Consider the following 18,571-nt stretch of genomic DNA (forward strand, 5'->3'; position numbering starts at 1 on the left):
AATTTATGATATCGGTATCGGTATCGGACATAAAAAAGTGGTATCGTGCCATCTCTAGTTTTAAGTGACTGAATGCTGAAGAAAACCAGTGTTTGCATGTATGTCGGCAGCCTCTGTAGTATCTTTTACAACTCTCACCCAACCCTGACGCAGTTCTCTCTTCGTCTGAAGATGAGTTAGGCAATACTAAGCGAAATTTAAGATGTAGGGAGAATAAAACGAGAGAGAGAGAGAGAGAGAGAGAGAGAGAAAGGGACAGAGAAATGCTGAGGAAGGCTTTCCCTCTCCATCTTTCTTTCCCAGAGAACTGGTCAGGTGCCAACATCAATGTACTTTACTGTATGGCTGGGTGGGCACAGAGAGTGCTGGTCCATCATGCGTGGTGTAATGTCGCTCTGTCCTTGCCCCCATTCTTTACTCTGCCAAGCTAATAATGATGACAATGAGAAGGCGGAGAGAACGAAGGGAACACTTAGGAACTTGGCTCAGCTGCTCGCAGCACAGAGGAATGAAGCAGACTTTGCCAGTGTGACAGTGGAGGATGTGTCAGCAGGACACAAGGAAGAGAAAAGTTTGGCAAAGCAAGACGTTTAAGGCCGTATTTCCCCCCATTACCTACCTTGTCGTTGTTGTAGTAGGTCAAACTCTCACCATCAAATCTCACCCACCTCCTCTGAAAAACACATTTTCTGCACACAAAAAAAGAGAAGCAGAAATGTGTTTGATACACTCACAAAGTAATTAACCAAAAAAAGAAATCAAGCGAAATCCCCAATTCTCAGGACAGCGAGTCAGTGATCCGCTCTGTACAGGTACTCATATTTCATCAAGAGTGTCATTGTTTCATTAATGTCAAGAGTTGTTTCAACAGCTGTCAATTAGCATAATCAAAACAAATGGCCACTTCCAATTTGAATATTCAACAGCCCAAGGGCAGTTTGCCAAAGTTATGCTAATCAGGTGAGGAAGGAGAATATAAAAAGGAAGCAAATGACTGATAGCTGTGGCTTCAAGCAACAGTGGAACGTGTAGCACCGAGGGAGACACGGGGAAAAGAAAATGTAGTTTTTGACAGGAAAGCTGAACGAACTGAAATAAGACATATCGTGCATCTCAATGCTACGAGGTTATCTCCCATCTTCTTTTTTCTTTCCTTTCGATAGTGCCTTGCATTAAAGATAGATCTGCTTCTGTATCCAATACCATTTATCAGTTTTAAGCAATCATCCGAGATAGAAGACACACGGGGAAGCAGAGAGTGCAAAATTTATTAGAGAACAGTTTTCTGGCCATTTGAGATGCATGTTGGGATTCAGAGGTGTAAAAAAAACAGTATATACACTAAACCTGCACTGATCTTAAGAGGATATAAATATCCTCCAGGCAGAGTGGAGCTGCAGAAAAATTGACCTTCATGCATGTAGCGCTACCTCTAAATACTAGTATGAAGCAGTGTAACCTACCCTTGAGGTGACAGCTTGTCCAGCCAACCCACTTTGAGCACCTGCCGTTTGGGGACTCCATAGAAGCATGCATATGGAGAAATATCAGGCAGTCCACTTTTCTCTGCAGCCCCCACAGAGTCTGCAGCTTGTGAGTAGAGGTCACAATTCACCATGATCAAGGATTTATTATTAGAGCCGGAGGCAGCTGGACCGACAGCAGCAGCGGGGTCAGGGGTCTTGGAAAAACTTTGGTCCACACATGCCTGCGGCAAAACGGCAGCACACTCGTCCACTGTGGAGTAGTCGTCCCCGTAAGGGTCTGGAATAGCTGGAGCTGGTGGAGACATTTTTTCTTTGGACTCTTTCTTCAGTGGTGTCTTTTTTCTGCACAGAGGACATCAATAGTTAGATGGCATTAGCAGTTAATCAGGAATTACCTTGTGTATGCATCACATGTTAAGAGAAAAATGCTGCTTTGCTAAAAGAACCCAATTGTGCTTATTTCCAGGTTTCAGTTCAGTTCAGTTTTATTTATGGTCAAATCACAATGACACCTGCCTCAAGGTGCTTTATATTTTATGGTAAAGACTCTACAATAATACAAAGAAAAGTCCAACAATCAGATAACTGGCTGTGAGCAAGCACAGGCGACCGTGGGAAGGAAAAACTCTCCTTTAACATGATGAAACCTTCAGCAGAACCAGGCTTAGGAAGGAGCGGCCATCCGCGATGAATGGTTGCCTCTATTAGAGTAGCTTTTCATGATCTACAGCTTAAAATAATTTTAAATTATATTATTCTGAGGCCTTGGTGCAGCCATTGTTCAGCTACTTTTTGTTCAGCCTTCACTTTCTCCTGATTGGCTCATCTACTAAAAACAAGTTTGGAATAGAGGGTGGGCGGGGCTTCTTACTCTGAGAACAATGTGACTGACATGACATTTTTGGAATACCCTCATTTCATTGACATCAAAAATATTGTTTTGAAGCAGATTTTGACAGGAATTACTAACTTGTTAATTATTTGCTTATGTCATTCAGCTAACTGATTCTTAAACTGTTTGAATCAGCATAAGAAACAGAAAAAACCATACAGCACAAAAGTAAGCTAGGCTAATTGCCTCCTGAAGTATTTATATTTATCTATGTAGACTGTACGAGTTCCTCGGTTCTGTCGTCACTAAAGAGATGGCTGCCTTCACTTACACACAATCAAGTAGTGAGCAGTTTCATGTGGGAACTGTTTCCTTTCTATTGAACCGACCGTGTCACTGGGCAGAGGGAAGCGTGCACTGAAGTGTGACAAGAGGCACGTGTTTCTAGCAGGAGTACTGGAATAATGGTGTTCTCCGGAACTGAGCTGCAAAGTTAGCTAGGCTGCATGCTTCGTTTGCTTGGTGAATGTAGCTTGGCTATAAAGAAAACGGTTCCTACATGAAATTGCTTTCTGTAAACACTGCTGCAGTAAAACCTGGGAGGGGCACTTTCACTAGCACAAGGCAAGTGCAATCTGGTTTCATTACATTCAGGAGAAGAGACAGATCTCTGCAGCCAATAGCTGCAAACTTAAGGCAGCCTAAATAGGATGGCAGCAAGAAGGAAAAGAAGAAGAAAGAAATTGATATTTCGGTGTTCTGCCTCTTTAAGAAGGCCCATTCTCACAAATCTGAGGAAGGACATATATATTAAATATTTCTAGTGTAGCTAATCACAATAGTTATTTTTTCTCATGCAAAGTGGCCACATACTGTTATCAGTACTTTACATGCCATTATACAACAAAATCTGCAGTGTATGAATCCCAGTCTTCATTCAAATATCTGGATTTCTTTGTGTGTGTATCCAGAGTGGGCTAGAGCAGCATTACGAGAGCATACTATACCTCTGTTTCCTCCGTTTTATCTTGTCCTTTAAACCCTTGTGGGGCTCTTCTTTAGCACCTTGGTCCTAGAGAACACAGCAGAGATTAGCATCAGATGAAAAGGAGGTGTCCATCTTTCAGTCAGACACAGTTATTGTCTCGGTGCACTAAACTATGTTAACTTTAGCAGCGAGGTGACATTTCTATTAACCTCAGGGGGCAAGCTGAAACGAGCACATTTTACACTCTGTGTGTCTACAGTGACAGCATTAACACTGAGAGGGAAGTTGAGTGTGCGGACTGCAGCCGAAACACCGAAGATAGCGTCGAAGATCTGAGAAATGTCTGTTCCTCTTTGGCGAGCTGCTACTCACTGTCCAGTAGTGGGAGTGTACGCTGTCTTACCGGAGCACTTTTGGGGGTGTTGAACAGGAATATTTCACCGTAGGGAGCAATAGGCGTCAGGGTTCTTTGAAGTGAAGCTAAAAAGGACACAGAGACAACACGATGGTGGTTTGTCACGGCACTGACACTTGCAAAACACAGTGTGAAAGCCTAAACGTGGTGCTTGAAAGTAGAAAGCTTAACTGGATTGTTCCAGTTCAATTTTTAATCACTCAGATGTTATAGTGTCCTTTGATTAGACTAACTCACTGATCTGAGCAAACGTGTCAACGATTGATCCGTGCAAGCAAATACACCAATTAAATTTCGCTTCAGCATGCCTGTGTTTCTGCCTCGGCCCTCATCCCAACACACAAAATGAAAGTGCGGTCCTCGCTGCCAAGACATTTCTCTGTCTGGGCTCCTGCAGGGACCGTGGTCGGTGGAAGCAAAGATGAAGAAGAAGAGCGTAGAGACTCCGGCCAGACGCTATTAGTCTGGAGACCCCGGGCCACCCTGCGTGGGCTGCTGCCTGTCACTGTGAAAAATGACGCCGCCCTCTCCTGAGGATTGTGAGGGCCAGAAGACGCCGCCACAGGGCTGGACACACACACAGACACGGGTGGAGGAGCAGATATGCGCGCTGACAGTGGCGTACAAAGATTGAAACACCCTCGGACATGTAAAGACGCCTCGAGACAAACACAGACATTAAAAGGATCTACAGCCATATACGTAGACACTCGCACTCCTACGGACATGAATGTACTACTTTTGAAATCCTTACAGACACACACTTCCAAACAATGCAGCCCATTACCGAAGTACACAGAGGGCACGGTAAGCTTTATGAAGAGGTCAATTTACTTGATGACAGAATCCACTCCAACAAAGTCGCCTTCTCCACAGAGAGGCTTGGTGCGCAGATAGCGACCATCAATCATCATCCATCAGCCGACCTTCAGGCCACTCATGGGTCTCTCAGAGGGCCATCAGATGCCACTGTATTCAATTCCTGTCTGATTCCCTCTACTCTTCCCTCGCTGGATCGGTTGCCAGCTTCTGCATTTGTTTCTCTGCTTCTTTATCTGCTCATGAGCAGACTGTCAAGTCGCAATCTGGGAAACGATTTAGATGCAACCAACAGCTTGGTGTTAGCGTGGAGATTATTTTGTTTCTCCTGTCTTTACGTTGGGGTGTTATGGGTTACTTTGTTATTACTTGTTTGTGACACCTCATTGCTGAACAGGGAGGACACGGAACTGAAACTGCATGAATTCAAATTAGTCACCAAACAGTTTATTTGGTGCACTGCTTCCCTAAAGTTAGCAGTGTTTAAAGCATGAAACTCTACAGCACTGCTTTACTAGCTAACATTTAAATCTTTTTTTTTTACTGTAAAAGTTTATTTCTAATTCTGTACAAGAAAAGATTCATTTACAAAGTAATCTACAATAAGATTAACTAGAGAGGCCTTTATTTAGTGCCATTTAGAAAATGTTAGCATGCTAACAAGCTAACAATATTAGCTAACCTTATTAGCTAGAGTTACTTCAGCTATTCAACTGCGTGCTAAACAGCTAACTACAGTGAAGCAAGGTGATTTACACTACTTTGAAGGTGGGAATCTAGTGTTGCGCTGTACTATATCATATCATTCACAATAATACCAATGTAAATTTAAATAAAATAGCAATATTTTTGCGATGCATTTACATTGCTTTTACATTACGTAGTGTGGGCATTTATGAGAAAAGCGTGGGTGTGTCTGCCTCCAAAAATATACAGAGGAAGCTACTTGAATATCTTCTCAGTGTTGCCAACTTAGCGACTTTGTCGCTATATTTAGCGAGTTTTCAGGCCTTGTCGCTAAAAAAAGACGTGAAAGCCCGTAACGCTTTTACTCTCAACAAGCAGCGGGTGCTGTAACCCAGTCAGTTCTTCTTTTACTCTTTTACTCTTGTCGTGGCCTTTTACGTTCCAAACACCAAAAAAGTCCAAGAAAAGGCCGTGGGTGGCAACGGGAGGTTTGTTTTAGAACGTTTGTTCTTAAAACTTAAAATTAAACTAAAGTTAACTTAATTTGCTTTAACAACTTCAAAAGTGGTCAAAAAATCATTTTCTAACCCTCCCGTCTTCCCATCTGACATTTGGCAAACAAAAAACAAAAAACCTCTTTACCACACCCATCCAGGGTGCTCTTAATCTCTTGATTAATGGGAGGGTCCATAAGCTAATAAACCAATCACTTTCCAAAAGCTTCTCCAATAAAATTAATTACAAATTTACATAACAAAACTAGGTCAGTATAGTCTTACACCTTTAAAGAAAAAACAAAAATGAATACAAATTGCATTTTATAAACATTCAACAAAAATGGCCACAACAACTCTTATGCTGTTTTGTGGATCACAAGGTTTAAAACTACTTATAAACACACACACACAAAGTAACTCCACCAGAGTGCCAATTTCGGGTCACTTTTGCCGGTCCAAGCCCGGGTAAACGAGCAGGGTTGGAATTGTGACATTAACTCATTCACTGCCAATGGCTGGCAGTGAATGAGTTAAAAAAAACAATAATTGCTAAAAGAAATTTAATTTGTAGTTCTAAATAAACTCTAAATGCATTTAGGACGTTTTTTACTCACTTTATGTCTCTTCCACGATGTTATTTCTCTCTCCAACAACATAGGTTTAGATTAGCATGACCAATTATGCAAATTAGGCGATGACGTCATTTAGCGACTTCTAGCGACTTTTAGGACAACCAATAGCGATTTTCCTTACTGAGGAGTTGGCAACACTTTATCTTCCGACAAAGCACAATACTCTTCAAAATATGAAAGAAAACCGCTTTTGCTTTGAAACAACTATCACGTTTCACCACTTGAGGTAAAGACACACAGTCGAGTAAATCCGGGCTGTGAAGGAGGAGATACTGGTGATGCAGCTGCTGATGTGCGACCCAAATGTAATCCAATCACATAACCTTGCTAGCTGCACGCCATATGACAGAAAGCGCAAATGGTCTTTAAGCAGCTGGTCAAAAAACTCGACCCAAGGCTCAACATCCCAGGCAGAAAACATATTTATGTTTCATTATGTGAAAATGTTGTGCAGCTGCTAATGAATTACTATGCCAACTTACTTTAGATATTCTTACACTAAATTAAAATCTGCCTAGGCTGCTTTTGTGCTTATGTCTAACTTCTGCTGGGTCATTACCACTGTTTGTTTTTTGTTTTTTTTTTTCAGATCTACCATTTATCAGCTCAAACATCCAACGACATGAATGCTTTAAAAGCATCAACATCAGCTGTTCTCTGACAGCATGGTGGGAGTTTCTAAAATTGACGGAGTCTTCATTAATCCCATGCAAACGTACACCTATCTGGAACAACCCTGACATATTACAAAACAATGATATGATAAACTTTTCAGATTGGAGTGGTAAAGGAATCAAATATTTAGAACATATACTAGAAGGAACAGAATTTATTTCATTTGATGGACTAGTTACACAATATGGGATCAACAAGAAAAGATTTTTAGAATATCAACAAATTAAATCCATAGTAAAAAAGAAATTTAAACCGGGTCAAGTTGAACTACAAACACCACCAAGTGTGGTTCAATTTCTTACTCTTAAAACCCCCAAATTACTATCCCACTTATTACAGTAGCGCATCAATGTGGCCACTGTTTCAGTACAGGGTATTAACCTTTGTAGTTTTGGTTGTTTGTCTAGCAGGTCAGCTGTTTCCCTGTTTGACTTGTTATAAATGACAAATACACATAAATAATACAGGTTTTCTGGATGAATTAAAAATACACATTCTTAAATTATATATTTAGGAAAAACTACATGAAAAATTCTCATATTAAATTTATGGAAAAAACTCCTAAATTTAATTTAAAGTAAAACGCAATAATACTAGTTTTACTTTGATGAAATGTGGCTTCCACTTGCTGAAACTGAGAAATTGTGGCTTTCGAAATGCACATTTTAATTTTGGGAATCAGCTTGTAAATTGCATGATTCATTTCCTCTTCTGCTGCAGTGCAAGACGGTTTAACTGTGTTTATAAGTAAAGATTTTAATTTAAAGGACAGCATTTTGCAGGTGTCACAACGTAGCTTTTAATTACACTTCAAGACATTGTTCTCATTTACGGTTGAACACACAGAAACTGCAGTCTTCATATTGCGAGTCAGCAGGTTCACACTGTGACAGCCCAATCTCACAGTTTTGTACAAAGGAAAATTCATACACTCTTCTGTTAGTGCCACAAATCCCAAACACGGATTCTCAGTAAACAGGAACTTTTCATCCTCTGCGAAAAGCTGGCGTGTCTTATCCCACCCCCAGAGTTTGGCCTCGTTCCCTCCCTCCCCTCCCAGCCCTAAGAAGTGGTTTACAGACCGCCACTCATCCTCTGAGACCTCTGCTAGACAGCCTAGTGTTTACCAGGATTTCTGCAGGCTGGAGTGTGGCGTTATGTATTTAACAAATTCTGTATGATTCTTTATCTTTCAGCTAGCAAAGCCTAATGTACTGATCCTTCGAGAGCACGATCTCACATTTGGTCTGCCTGATATAACTGATGCAGTTTGTGCAGAGTGTTTTTGGAAACCTTCAGTGCAACAATGGTGTCACACTTGGAGAGCCCCTCTCTACTTAGAATAACAATTTGACTTTTGACACTCTCTGCTCTGATGCTGTTGTCCCACCATCACACTGGTGAGCAATCCTCTGGTGTAAACTTGAGTCACAGCCTGCAAGTTAATTTCCTTGAACAAGCCTTTAATGAGATCAAACCCAGCTGACTGTCATCCTCAAGCTGATTCAGTACAGCTCAAAGGAGGCAGCATAATGAACAACGCACCTTTGCTCAAACTTGATAGCTGACTTAGAAATAGCAGCTAGTGTGCATTCTCATCTTCATTTTACACATCAAGCTTTCTTGTGTGCATTTTTTTAATCGTCAGCATCTCTGATAAGTTACATAAAAATTTCATAGATTTCCATTCATGCATTACACCAGTTGTACATCAGCAAATTAGCATTTAGACTGCATCACGGTAAGCATGCTAACTGTTCGAAGCAGATGTGATTTTATCTGCAGCATCAGTGTATTACAAGCGTGCTTTTATCTGCTATCGTCTGATGAGTACAGTTAGTCGTGTTTACGTCTGGTCAAGCTACTGCATTATGCTTTTAATCTGATAAGGGCGATTGCTTTGGTTTGTCTGCGCGACCAGAGCATTACCAACACGGCGACGGTCACCAGCATCGCTAATCTAATGTGAAGGTAAATAAGGCAAAAAAAACTCTCGGCATCACTGAATCAACACAGATCCCGATGAAAACTCAGAGGATGTGTTAGTCTGCTTCTTTCTTGCCAATTCGCTCGGAAAATAAACTTAAAGTATCGTTTTACACAAAGACAGAGTGCCTCAGTAGTTTTCTATAGTTACGCATGAACCACACAGCATCTAGTTTTCCTGAATTTTGTTCTTTGTACTTCTACCTGCCCAACTGAAGAACACCTGTCAGCTCAGCCATCAGAGCCACGCAGCGCTTCCTTTTTTCTTCTATTTTTTTGCCAGCACAGAATAACTCACGCCTACTCGCCACAATACAAACTCAGCACTTCAAGTAATCACTTCAAATGAAAAGCCCTCGCATCCAAGTGAATGTGTGTGCCAACTTTAAAGAAGTTCCATCAAGGCGTTCAAGAGATATATACGCTGAAGCGAAGGCGATGAAAACACAAAAAGACGACTAAACGGAGTTGTCTTTGTACCATAAGACACTGAGGATTATTTATTTATCAATCACCATCAAAATGAAACAAGTGCAGTAGTTTGACACCAAGGTTATTAAAGTTAGCTAAAACTAATTCAAGTGTTGAAACAAAAAATAATAATAAAAAAGCGTAAAGAGTAAAAAGAGTACGTCCTTAGTTTTAGTATTTGGTCAACACAGCAAGATCAACACATGATTTCTGCTGTGACATTCAGATGGTAGTATCAGAATTTGGTGTAAACAACATAAAAGCATCAATCCATCCTGCCTTGTATCAGCAGCTCAGGCAGCTGGTGGTGTAATGTTGTGCGCGATGTTTTCTTGTCACATTTTCGGCCACTTAGTACCAAATGAGCATCATTTAAACCCCAACCTGAGTATTGTTGCTGACCATGTCCATCCTTTTATGACTACAGTGAACCCATCTTCTGATGACTGCTTCCAGCAGGATAACACACCACATCACAAAGCTCAGATCATCTCAAACTGGTTTCTTGAACCCAACGAGGAGTTCACCATACTCAAATGGCCTCCACAGTCAATGAATTTCAATCCAATAGAGCAACTTTGGGGTGTGGTTGACCAGAAGATTCGCATCCTGATAACTGTGTGACGCTATCATGTCAAATCTCAAGCACCTTGGTGAATCTATCCCATCAAAACGTAACTTTTTATGCCTCTATAAGCCAACGATGAGTAACCCTTGAAGCTCTTTTCTGAATTGAGAGATTTCTGATATATTTTAGGCCTTCTTATAGAATAAACTGACTGGGTCAGAAATGAGTGACGGTGGTCTCTGGCCTATGCAGCTATCCTTTGAAAAGCCCAGATGGTCGCCAAACCATGTCTTTATTGATATATACTTATATGTTAAATAGGGCTGCCACGATTAGTCGACTAGTCACGATTACGTCGACGACATATTTAATAGTCGACGCGTCGTTTAAAGCTTTGTAAGATCCTGAAAGACGCAGGAATAAGTAGTAGGAATTAAGAGTGTAATAACGGACTGAAACAGAAGATGGCAGCACTGCATGTACAAAGATGCCAGCTGCCGTTAAACCCCAAAGAAGAAGAAGCAACTCCGGTATCGTAGCTGTGTCCAAATTCAGGGGCCGCATCCTTCGCAGGGCGCATTTGTAGGCCGATTGTGTTACAGTGACGCGACAAAGTTAGTCCAAATTCTAAGACTTCTGCAAATGCAGCCGACAAATGCGTCCTACTTTTCCCCAGATTTGAAGGATGGGTCGGGCGTATGGCCCAACCTATCCCAGAATTCATAGCACGGCTCAGCCAATTCCAGTTTCCAACAATGGCGGCAGCTACTTTGTTTTAATATTACTTTTATTATTCTTTCTAGGTCACAATATAAACTTTTAACATATTTTCAGGCGAGAATGTAGCTGTGTAAACCTCAAATATCTGCTCGGTTTATCAAGACACCACATATTTGTAAAAGTGCTCCGACGTTTTCGGAGACGTCTGTTACCCACTAGCTCGATAGCTAGTCGGGGTTCAAGGCTCACTAGAGCCGGCGAGAACAGCAAATCATTTTCAAACCCCCCGCTGTCTTTCGCTACTCAGGTTAAACATATATAAGTCACTTAGATAAACTTAAAAATGTTATTGTTTGGCTTTTTTCAGTGTTTTATTTGTTCCTGAGTAAATCGGTTCGGCTGAGATTAAAGTTATAGTTTTGACACAGCTGAATAAACGTCAAACAGACAGCTGATTATCAGAAGTGTGAGATGCTTGAGAATATACTCCGGTGTCCTGTTATATTTTAGATAGCAAGGAGCAGACGGCTGAGTTTATTAAACTCCACTGACACAATCTGCAAAATTCATTAAAAGTTTAATCAACTATCATCTTGTCTTTATTTTTAGTGAGCACATACCTTAAACACTTCAAGCTGTAAGCTAATGACAGTTATATGAGAGCAGATGCTGCTGGTGCAATAAGCTGTATGTTTTACATCCAATGAATGCACGATTCGATTAGTCGACTAATCGCAAAAATAATCGGTGACTAGTCGACTATTAAAATAATTGTTTGTGGCAGCCCTAGTGTCAAACTCGTCGTTAAGGGTGCGAGGTAGGCTGTCTTTTTGGAAAAAGAGTTATGAAGGTGGTCCAACATAGTAGTATCAAGGTGTAACTAATAAAGTGATACTTTTTTTAAATTCAAATTAGTGAAGACCCAGAACAGTCTGCTGTGCTGCTGTAGAGCTGATAGAGAAGCACTAGACAGAAAACTGCGTCCTTAATGAGATTTTAAAATTAGAGAGGAGGAGAGAAGGTGTTAATTAAAATTCTGCCAGCCTCCAGTAGCAAGTTTTGATTTAATACAACAATCATTCTGTGAGACTGCACTGCTTGTTTCTCATCTCGGCATAAACTCTTCAAATATGCTTGGGTAAAATGATATGTCAAATAACGCCTTGCTAGGCCTTGCTGTGCAGGGAGTTTTTTACTTGCTAGTCGAGCTCCTCATTTCCCTGCTCTGGGACCGTCTCGGCTCCCTCTCTTCCTCCGTCTCTCTCAGCCTGCTTTGCATCCTTCCCCTGCTCGTTCCTCCCAACCCACTTCACTGTCGTGCCTTTCTCTCAAGTCTCACTCCCTGCCTTGTTCCATACAGAGAAGACGTTGGAAAAACAAGACCGCCAGGAGACTGCTGCGGTAAAGGCACGTGGAACAAGAAAGGAGCGTAAAGGAAATGTCAAAAAACGCGGACAGAAATCTGTTGATTCGCTGCGAGGGGCGATGTTACCATGTGGTCACATATGGTCCCAAAAAGACTGACACGTTCAAGGGTGTTTACCACATATTTGTACAGACTGTCATCATAGAAGAGCATCACATAATCCTGAGAGAGTGCATCTACTTCAGGTGGCGGGGCCGACTAGGTCCAATAAACAGGGCTGGGACGGATTCAAAAACATATTTGTAATGGTTGTACTACAAGTCTGTGTGCTGTTAGCAAACTTGAACAACTTCTAAAAAACTTTGGAGAGCACTGTGACAGAAATACACACCAGGGTCTCGCTGAGGGACAAGATGTGAGAGAGCATATTCCCTGTGAGATCACCTCTTGAAAAGGGGGGTGCCGGCGTTTCCCACGACACCAGCCTCTGAACACCCTCACCCCACCTACGCACTACCCCTCATCTCCTCTCCCTACTTTCATCCGGGCAAACAACAGCACCGCTGCTGCCTCTACTGTGGAATGAAATATTCATGGCAGAGATAAAGCGGATGCAGCTGAAAGACTGTGTGTACCTTTCTGTATGCCGTTTGCACCGGTGGGACCATCGGAGCTGGTTAGGTGTTCAGGGCTGGTTGTTTGCGATGGCGGTGCGCTGAGGAGGAAGAGGGAGAGAGAAAAAAATCAGTGGATTAGAACCAGCATAGCAGCACGTGGGAAAATCTGTGACACCACGTTAACGTAAAGGCCGTTAGAAAAAGAGATGTGGAAGTCTGAAAGTTAGTTTCACAGTTTAAAAGTACATCAGTGAGAGAGATATTAATGCGCGCGGATTGCAGATTTGAACATGAAATTAGAGGCCTCGGGTTCTCCATCAGTGTAAATCTGAAAACAATGAGAAAAAGATTTTCCTTTGCATTAATTCCTAGCACGGCAGCATGAAAACACATCTCTCCAAGTGTTTTTGCCTTTGTTATTTGTACTTGTTTGATTTGGACCTAAAAACCGCTCCTAAACTTTTATAAAGTCAAACTTTCTGCTTATATGAATAGTTCAACATTTGGGGGAATTGACTTGAAAATGTACTCCTTGCTGAGCGTAAGAAGATTGATGTGTACCTCTCGTGGCCATGCAGAGAATATGAAGATACTGCCAAAGACAAAAACTGAAACTAAATAAAATACATAAAGCACACTCCTTTATAAAGATGTTAGCTGTTTCAGGAAATAGTTAAATAAAAACTATGATTACATTCACAGAGTCTGAGTTTAGACATGAAGCGATCCCTAGCAGCAACAGCTAGCTTAGCTACATCCTGTCGATGATTATGCCGAGAAAAGAATTTAAAGAAATGGAAATAGCTAGCTTCACTCTGTACAGATGTTCAAAACCTTCCTATTAACACAAGCAAACCAACAAGTAGTATCTTTTTTGTCACCAACGTAGGGTAAACATAAAGCCTATACCAAAAGCTAACAAGCTACAGCTAGCACAGAGCATCCAACTGCCAATTCGGAGATTTCCTGGCCTTTAAATGATTGAAACAGGTACACGTTGGCTGGGCTCCGTCTCAGTTAGGATCACATTATATTATTATTTATGTTCTTTCAGCTGCATTAATCATCTTATTTACTTTATTCTTTATGTATTCGCTGTTATAAATGGTGACACCAACAAATAAGCAAATAGCTAACACTTCCCCAGCAGTGAATTGGTGAGGCTTTAATTACATATCTGTAACATAAATATTCAAACTACTGCTACCAACTGCTTATCTTACCACAAATGCAGAGTAAACAACAAAGCTAATCGACTACTTATAATCCATTTATATGGTTTTCTTATATGTGTTTTGATTTTTTCCTTCTTTTTTAGAGCCTTTTTTTGCTTATTAATTCTATAATTAACAACAACATGTTCGTATTGTATCCAACTCATGTGAGCCTATTTCCCAAAATGTCAAACAAACACCAAATGAACTTAACAGCAGTACCTGTCCTGAAGTGGCACCGTGGTTGGATTTGGGATTTCAGGAACAGGCCGGTGCCTGAGTTTGTAGGAGCGACTAAGCCTCTGACCAACAGGTGGATTTAAATTGGGCGGCCTCTCATAAATTGAGTTTTCAACCATTTCACCTTGAAAACCCCCATCGTCACCGGAACAGGCGATGGAGTTCGTGCCATGCAACGGATCTTCTGTAGTAATCTCTCGATCTGGTATTTCAGAAGCAGAGAGGGACTCGCTGCTGCTGTTGGAACATGCGGAAGCAGGCAGGCAGGTCTGTGCAGATTTCTGAATGTTCTTGGGGTTACGTGGGGCTGGTCGAGGCGGGACGAGGTAACTGCTCCTTGGAAGGTTTTCAGCTTTTTCTCCCAGTCCTGCTCCTGGAGGTAAACTCTGACTTGCTTCCAAATCGTGATTGCTCTGTTCCTTTGGTTGCTGACATGATGCCCCCCTCTTTCTATCTTTCAGGAAGATATGTCTTGGGTATGGCATTGGCTCCCTCAAGTTCTTTGCTCCATCCTCTTCACTTTCATCTTCCCCTCCACTCAGCTGCTTGAACCCCAGTGCCTCCAGACTCCGGAGGATGCGTCTACGGTGGCCTGTCGGCAGCACTTTGAGCTCAAGAAGACTCTCTTCTGTCAGGTCCATGCAGTCTTCCAGAGATTTATAACCTCCCTGATGGAAAAACGGGGCATAGTGAGACAAGCGGAGGCTGGAGAGCCACTCCACGATCTCTTTGCTGGGCTCTGGAGCTGCAAACATCATCCTCTAAACCCACGTTTGCCACATTGGGGAGACTTTTAAAAGGTGGAGAAGGCCAGCTTTACTCTGTAGGTAAAAACAAAAAGAGAGAAAAATAAATGACAGGTAAAGCAATCCACAGACAAGACAAGTTCCAAACTCATACAGTATTTAACATATAGAGTTAGGTTCTTTGCGACAAGCTGCAATTTCCCAAACCTATAACGGATTTAACTTACAGAGAATTTTTTAAGTGTTCAGTTTGATGGTGTTAAACAATTCTGGCTATGGAAACGTGACCCAGTTTAAGAAAGAGATCAATATTTTGAAAGATACTAGCACTCACTTCTTATTGAGAATTAGATTAAAAGATCAATAAGGTCAGGCAATTTTGCAACCGGAAATTAAATATTTGCGAAGACACGCGCCTCTGCTCTGCACAGAGAAATGATTTTCAATCGCCATTTACAGAAAATAGTGCAAGATCACATGTAATATGCACCAATCTAACTATCAGTTCCTTTAACTTCGCGCTTTCAGTTGTGCTTTATAGTTATTTACCAAGGTGAATTTTCAAAGACGGAGACGGCTAAAACTGCGAAATAAAACAATAAAATAACCAAAACAATCGCCTCACAACAAAAAACAGCCAATGATAGAGTGGCCGGCCATCAATCTTACCCTCCAAATCAATTACAACTGAATTTCACGATATCAGATTTTCACTTCCCCATTAATGTGGTCCCTGAAGTGAGTTACAATAAATTTCTCTGGATATGATGATATTTCTCTACATATTGCTCACATTATTGTTGTAGTCAGATCCTCCTTTACGTATGGTGGGGTTTTTGGGGCCAATGCAAACTCAAAATAAAAGCAAATGACGGCAACAAGAGAGGTACAAAAATAGCTGAACAGAAGCATATAAAAAAAATCATTGCACAACTAAACAAAGCAACGGGCCCTCTGTGAACCTCACCCTGTATCTGACCTGGATACACAAAAAACTTAACTAAAAGATGACCGTGGGAGTTTTTGATCTTCTGAGGGTGGCACTGACCGCCTTAACAAGCGATAAAGGTGACTAAATATATCTTCTTTAAAGTCACGGTGAGAATACTTATATGCAGCCAAAATAACACGAAACACATCTGCAATACTCCTGGATGAAGCAGCAGGAAACAGCAAGAGCTATGAGGAAACACTGTACACCGTCACAGCCTGGCCCTATGGCACAACCTTTACAGAGCACTTACCTCAACTGTGTTTAAGAATCCAGGCACCACAGCTCAAAGCCAACATATCATAACCCTTCTAATGGCGGGCTACTTTTAAGCGTCTGCATCCTGACACCAGCAAGTCTTAAGAGTGAAGGGCTGATGAACTAAGTGGCACAACTGGTCTCTCACTGCTAGTTCTCTATCTTGCACACAAACACACACAGGAAGATACATCAACAACCTCTTGTCATGACTACTTCTCTTCTTGAGTTGCAACTCGGCAGCACACAGGCAACCTGAAGTGTTACTTCTGCTTTTAAGTAAATAGGCTTTTTGTGGAGGGGGGGGGGGTTACTGCATGTGTTTGTCATTTATAAAACAAGACGCTGATGAAATTAACACAAACGGAAACTGATTCTCTTATCGCTTTTATCACGAGAGGGATATGAGCCTCTGGTGTGATATCAGCAGAGAAGATGCAGGCAGTGACGCAGTCCACTGTTCCACAGTCCCACATCATATTTGACTGTATTGTCCTCATAACGGGGATTGATAGAGTCTGTGGAGTAGCCCTTCTGAGGACTGGGAAGCCTCAGCACCACCCAGGGATCTGTAGTGGCTCGCACTCTGTGAAGCTTGCCAGCACATTTAACCTGACCTGCTCCACATCCACACACAAACTTCAACCTATAAAAAGGCACACACACACGCAGTTAAGCAAGCAAACATTATTACAGGCAGGATATGGGAGTTTTGATCCACAGCTGCTGCCCGGAGTGTGGAACGTTAGATCAGGGTGTGCAGATCAATAGCAAAGGGCAAAAAAAAAGGAGAAGTTCAGCAGACAGACAAACAGCTCACACATGCCACAAAGGCACACGAAGCTGTGTAGACATAATAGAGTTATACTTTTTTGCGGGGGTGTCTACAAAATAAATGGCTGCCAACACAAGATGGTTGTATGTCTGTGTGGGTGTGTGTGTCACCCACAAGCCAGCAACTTCACCCACACCACAGGTATGGTTATACAGTGCAGGCAGTGAGTCAGAGAGGACGCACGCCCATGCATGCACACACAACCTACCTCATAATATGTGCACATCCTCTCAGCCAGCCCACTTTGAACAAAGTCCAAATCATCGTCCAAAATCTCAAACCCTTCCTGTTTTCACACAGAAAATACCCGCAAACCTTTACCATGTTTTAACCAGCCTCTACTGTCACCTTCACTGTTTCAGCGGTGTGTTTTTTGGTTTTTTAGTAGACGAAGATAAAGCTAGTAAAATGTAACACTCAGCTGTCCGTATTAACCTCCTAAGACCCGAACTCTTCCACGGCATGCATTTTTAATTTCTCTTTGATATTTGGGCTGATTGGGACCTGATGAATGTAAAAGAAAGAATTACCAGATTTATTTTTTACCTTATTTTTGTTTCTAAGAAAAATAAGAGCCACATATGAGGATATTCGTTTAGGTTAAGAGCCGGGAGTATGCTTTCACTGAGCGCGAGCGGTACCGGAGGCTCGCACGTGCGACTACGTGTCGATACTTTCAGGACTTTTTTGTGACACACACACACGCACGCACGCACAAAGTGCGTTACACACCACTACGACATAACGCAACACGTCAGGTCTGAGCGAGGCAGTCCGCCTTCTCGTTACACGCAGTGCAACATGTATAAATCTGTACCCACACTTCCTGTGGGAGCGCATTAAAAACTAAAACGGACTTTGTTTATTTATTTATTTATTTATTTTCAGTTCGGTTCCCACGTTTCTGGGTTTTTCTTTTTTCTAACCGTAAACGCAACACTGTACACTAACCGCTCTGCTTTACAAAGAGGAGGAAAGCTGCTCACCTTAGCGCACCGGCTGCGTCCGCTTTCTCTCATATTAGCGCCTCTCTGAGTCTCTGTTGACTCCTTTTGTTTTTCTATAGTTTTTCTTTCTTTCTTGGTTTTACACACTCGACTGTTTCCGACTGTTGAGCGCAACTCCACGCCCATTTCACGAGTACACTGCCAACAAGCAGTGACCTTCCCTCCGCTCAGACCGCTCGTAAAACTGAACACCGCAGGCTCCGATCGTGTTAATGATCGGCTGCTGCTCTCTGCTTATTACTAAACTGTCACCGAGTTTTTCTCATTTCTTTTTTTAAGAAGTTGAAACTGAGGCACATAAAAAAATAAAGAGGAAGAATACAAAGTGGAGGGACTTGAGAGGTATTTGTTGGGAATACTTGCATGTCCCGGCTTGATCCCGGAGCCCCGGGATATGCATTCAACACTGGCAGGAATGCAAGCTGGCTGCCAACACGTTCACTTAAAACAGCATCGATGATAAAATAATAATAATAACGAAGCTCCGGCTTATTTTCATTCAAGTATAAAAACTACAAGA

General features: G+C 41.8%; 1 protein-coding gene across 3 annotated transcripts in view; it reads right to left on the bottom strand.

Moving 5' to 3' along the window:
- Positions 1-18,571, bottom strand: part of arap2 (ArfGAP with RhoGAP domain, ankyrin repeat and PH domain 2) — a 172,886-nt gene that overhangs the window by 151,385 nt on the left and 2,930 nt on the right. Inside the window, exons 1-7 of one of the 3 annotated variants that reach the window (XM_005925826.3) lie at positions 18,031-18,541; positions 14,197-15,035; positions 12,779-12,858; positions 3,711-3,787; positions 3,327-3,391; positions 1,464-1,829; positions 620-689 (exon numbers count right to left, since the gene is read on the bottom strand). In XM_005925826.3, coding sequence (XP_005925888.2) covers positions 620-689; positions 1,464-1,829; positions 3,327-3,391; positions 3,711-3,787; positions 12,779-12,858; positions 14,197-14,972 — 1,434 coding nt within the window. In that variant the 5' untranslated portion in view covers positions 14,973-15,035; positions 18,031-18,541. Of the gene's footprint in view, positions 1-619; positions 690-1,463; positions 1,830-3,326; positions 3,392-3,710; positions 3,788-12,778; positions 12,859-14,196; positions 15,036-16,204; positions 16,459-18,030; positions 18,542-18,571 lie in introns of those variants that run through there. The other 2 variants (XM_014334712.2, XM_042222247.1) reach the window with 2 other exon arrangements.

The sequence above is a fragment of the Haplochromis burtoni genome, unplaced genomic scaffold, assembly GCF_018398535.1.
Source record: "Haplochromis burtoni strain Fernald_Lab_line unplaced genomic scaffold, NCSU_Asbu1 Contig_82, whole genome shotgun sequence".
Lineage (NCBI taxonomy): Eukaryota > Metazoa > Chordata > Actinopteri > Cichliformes > Cichlidae > Haplochromis > Haplochromis burtoni.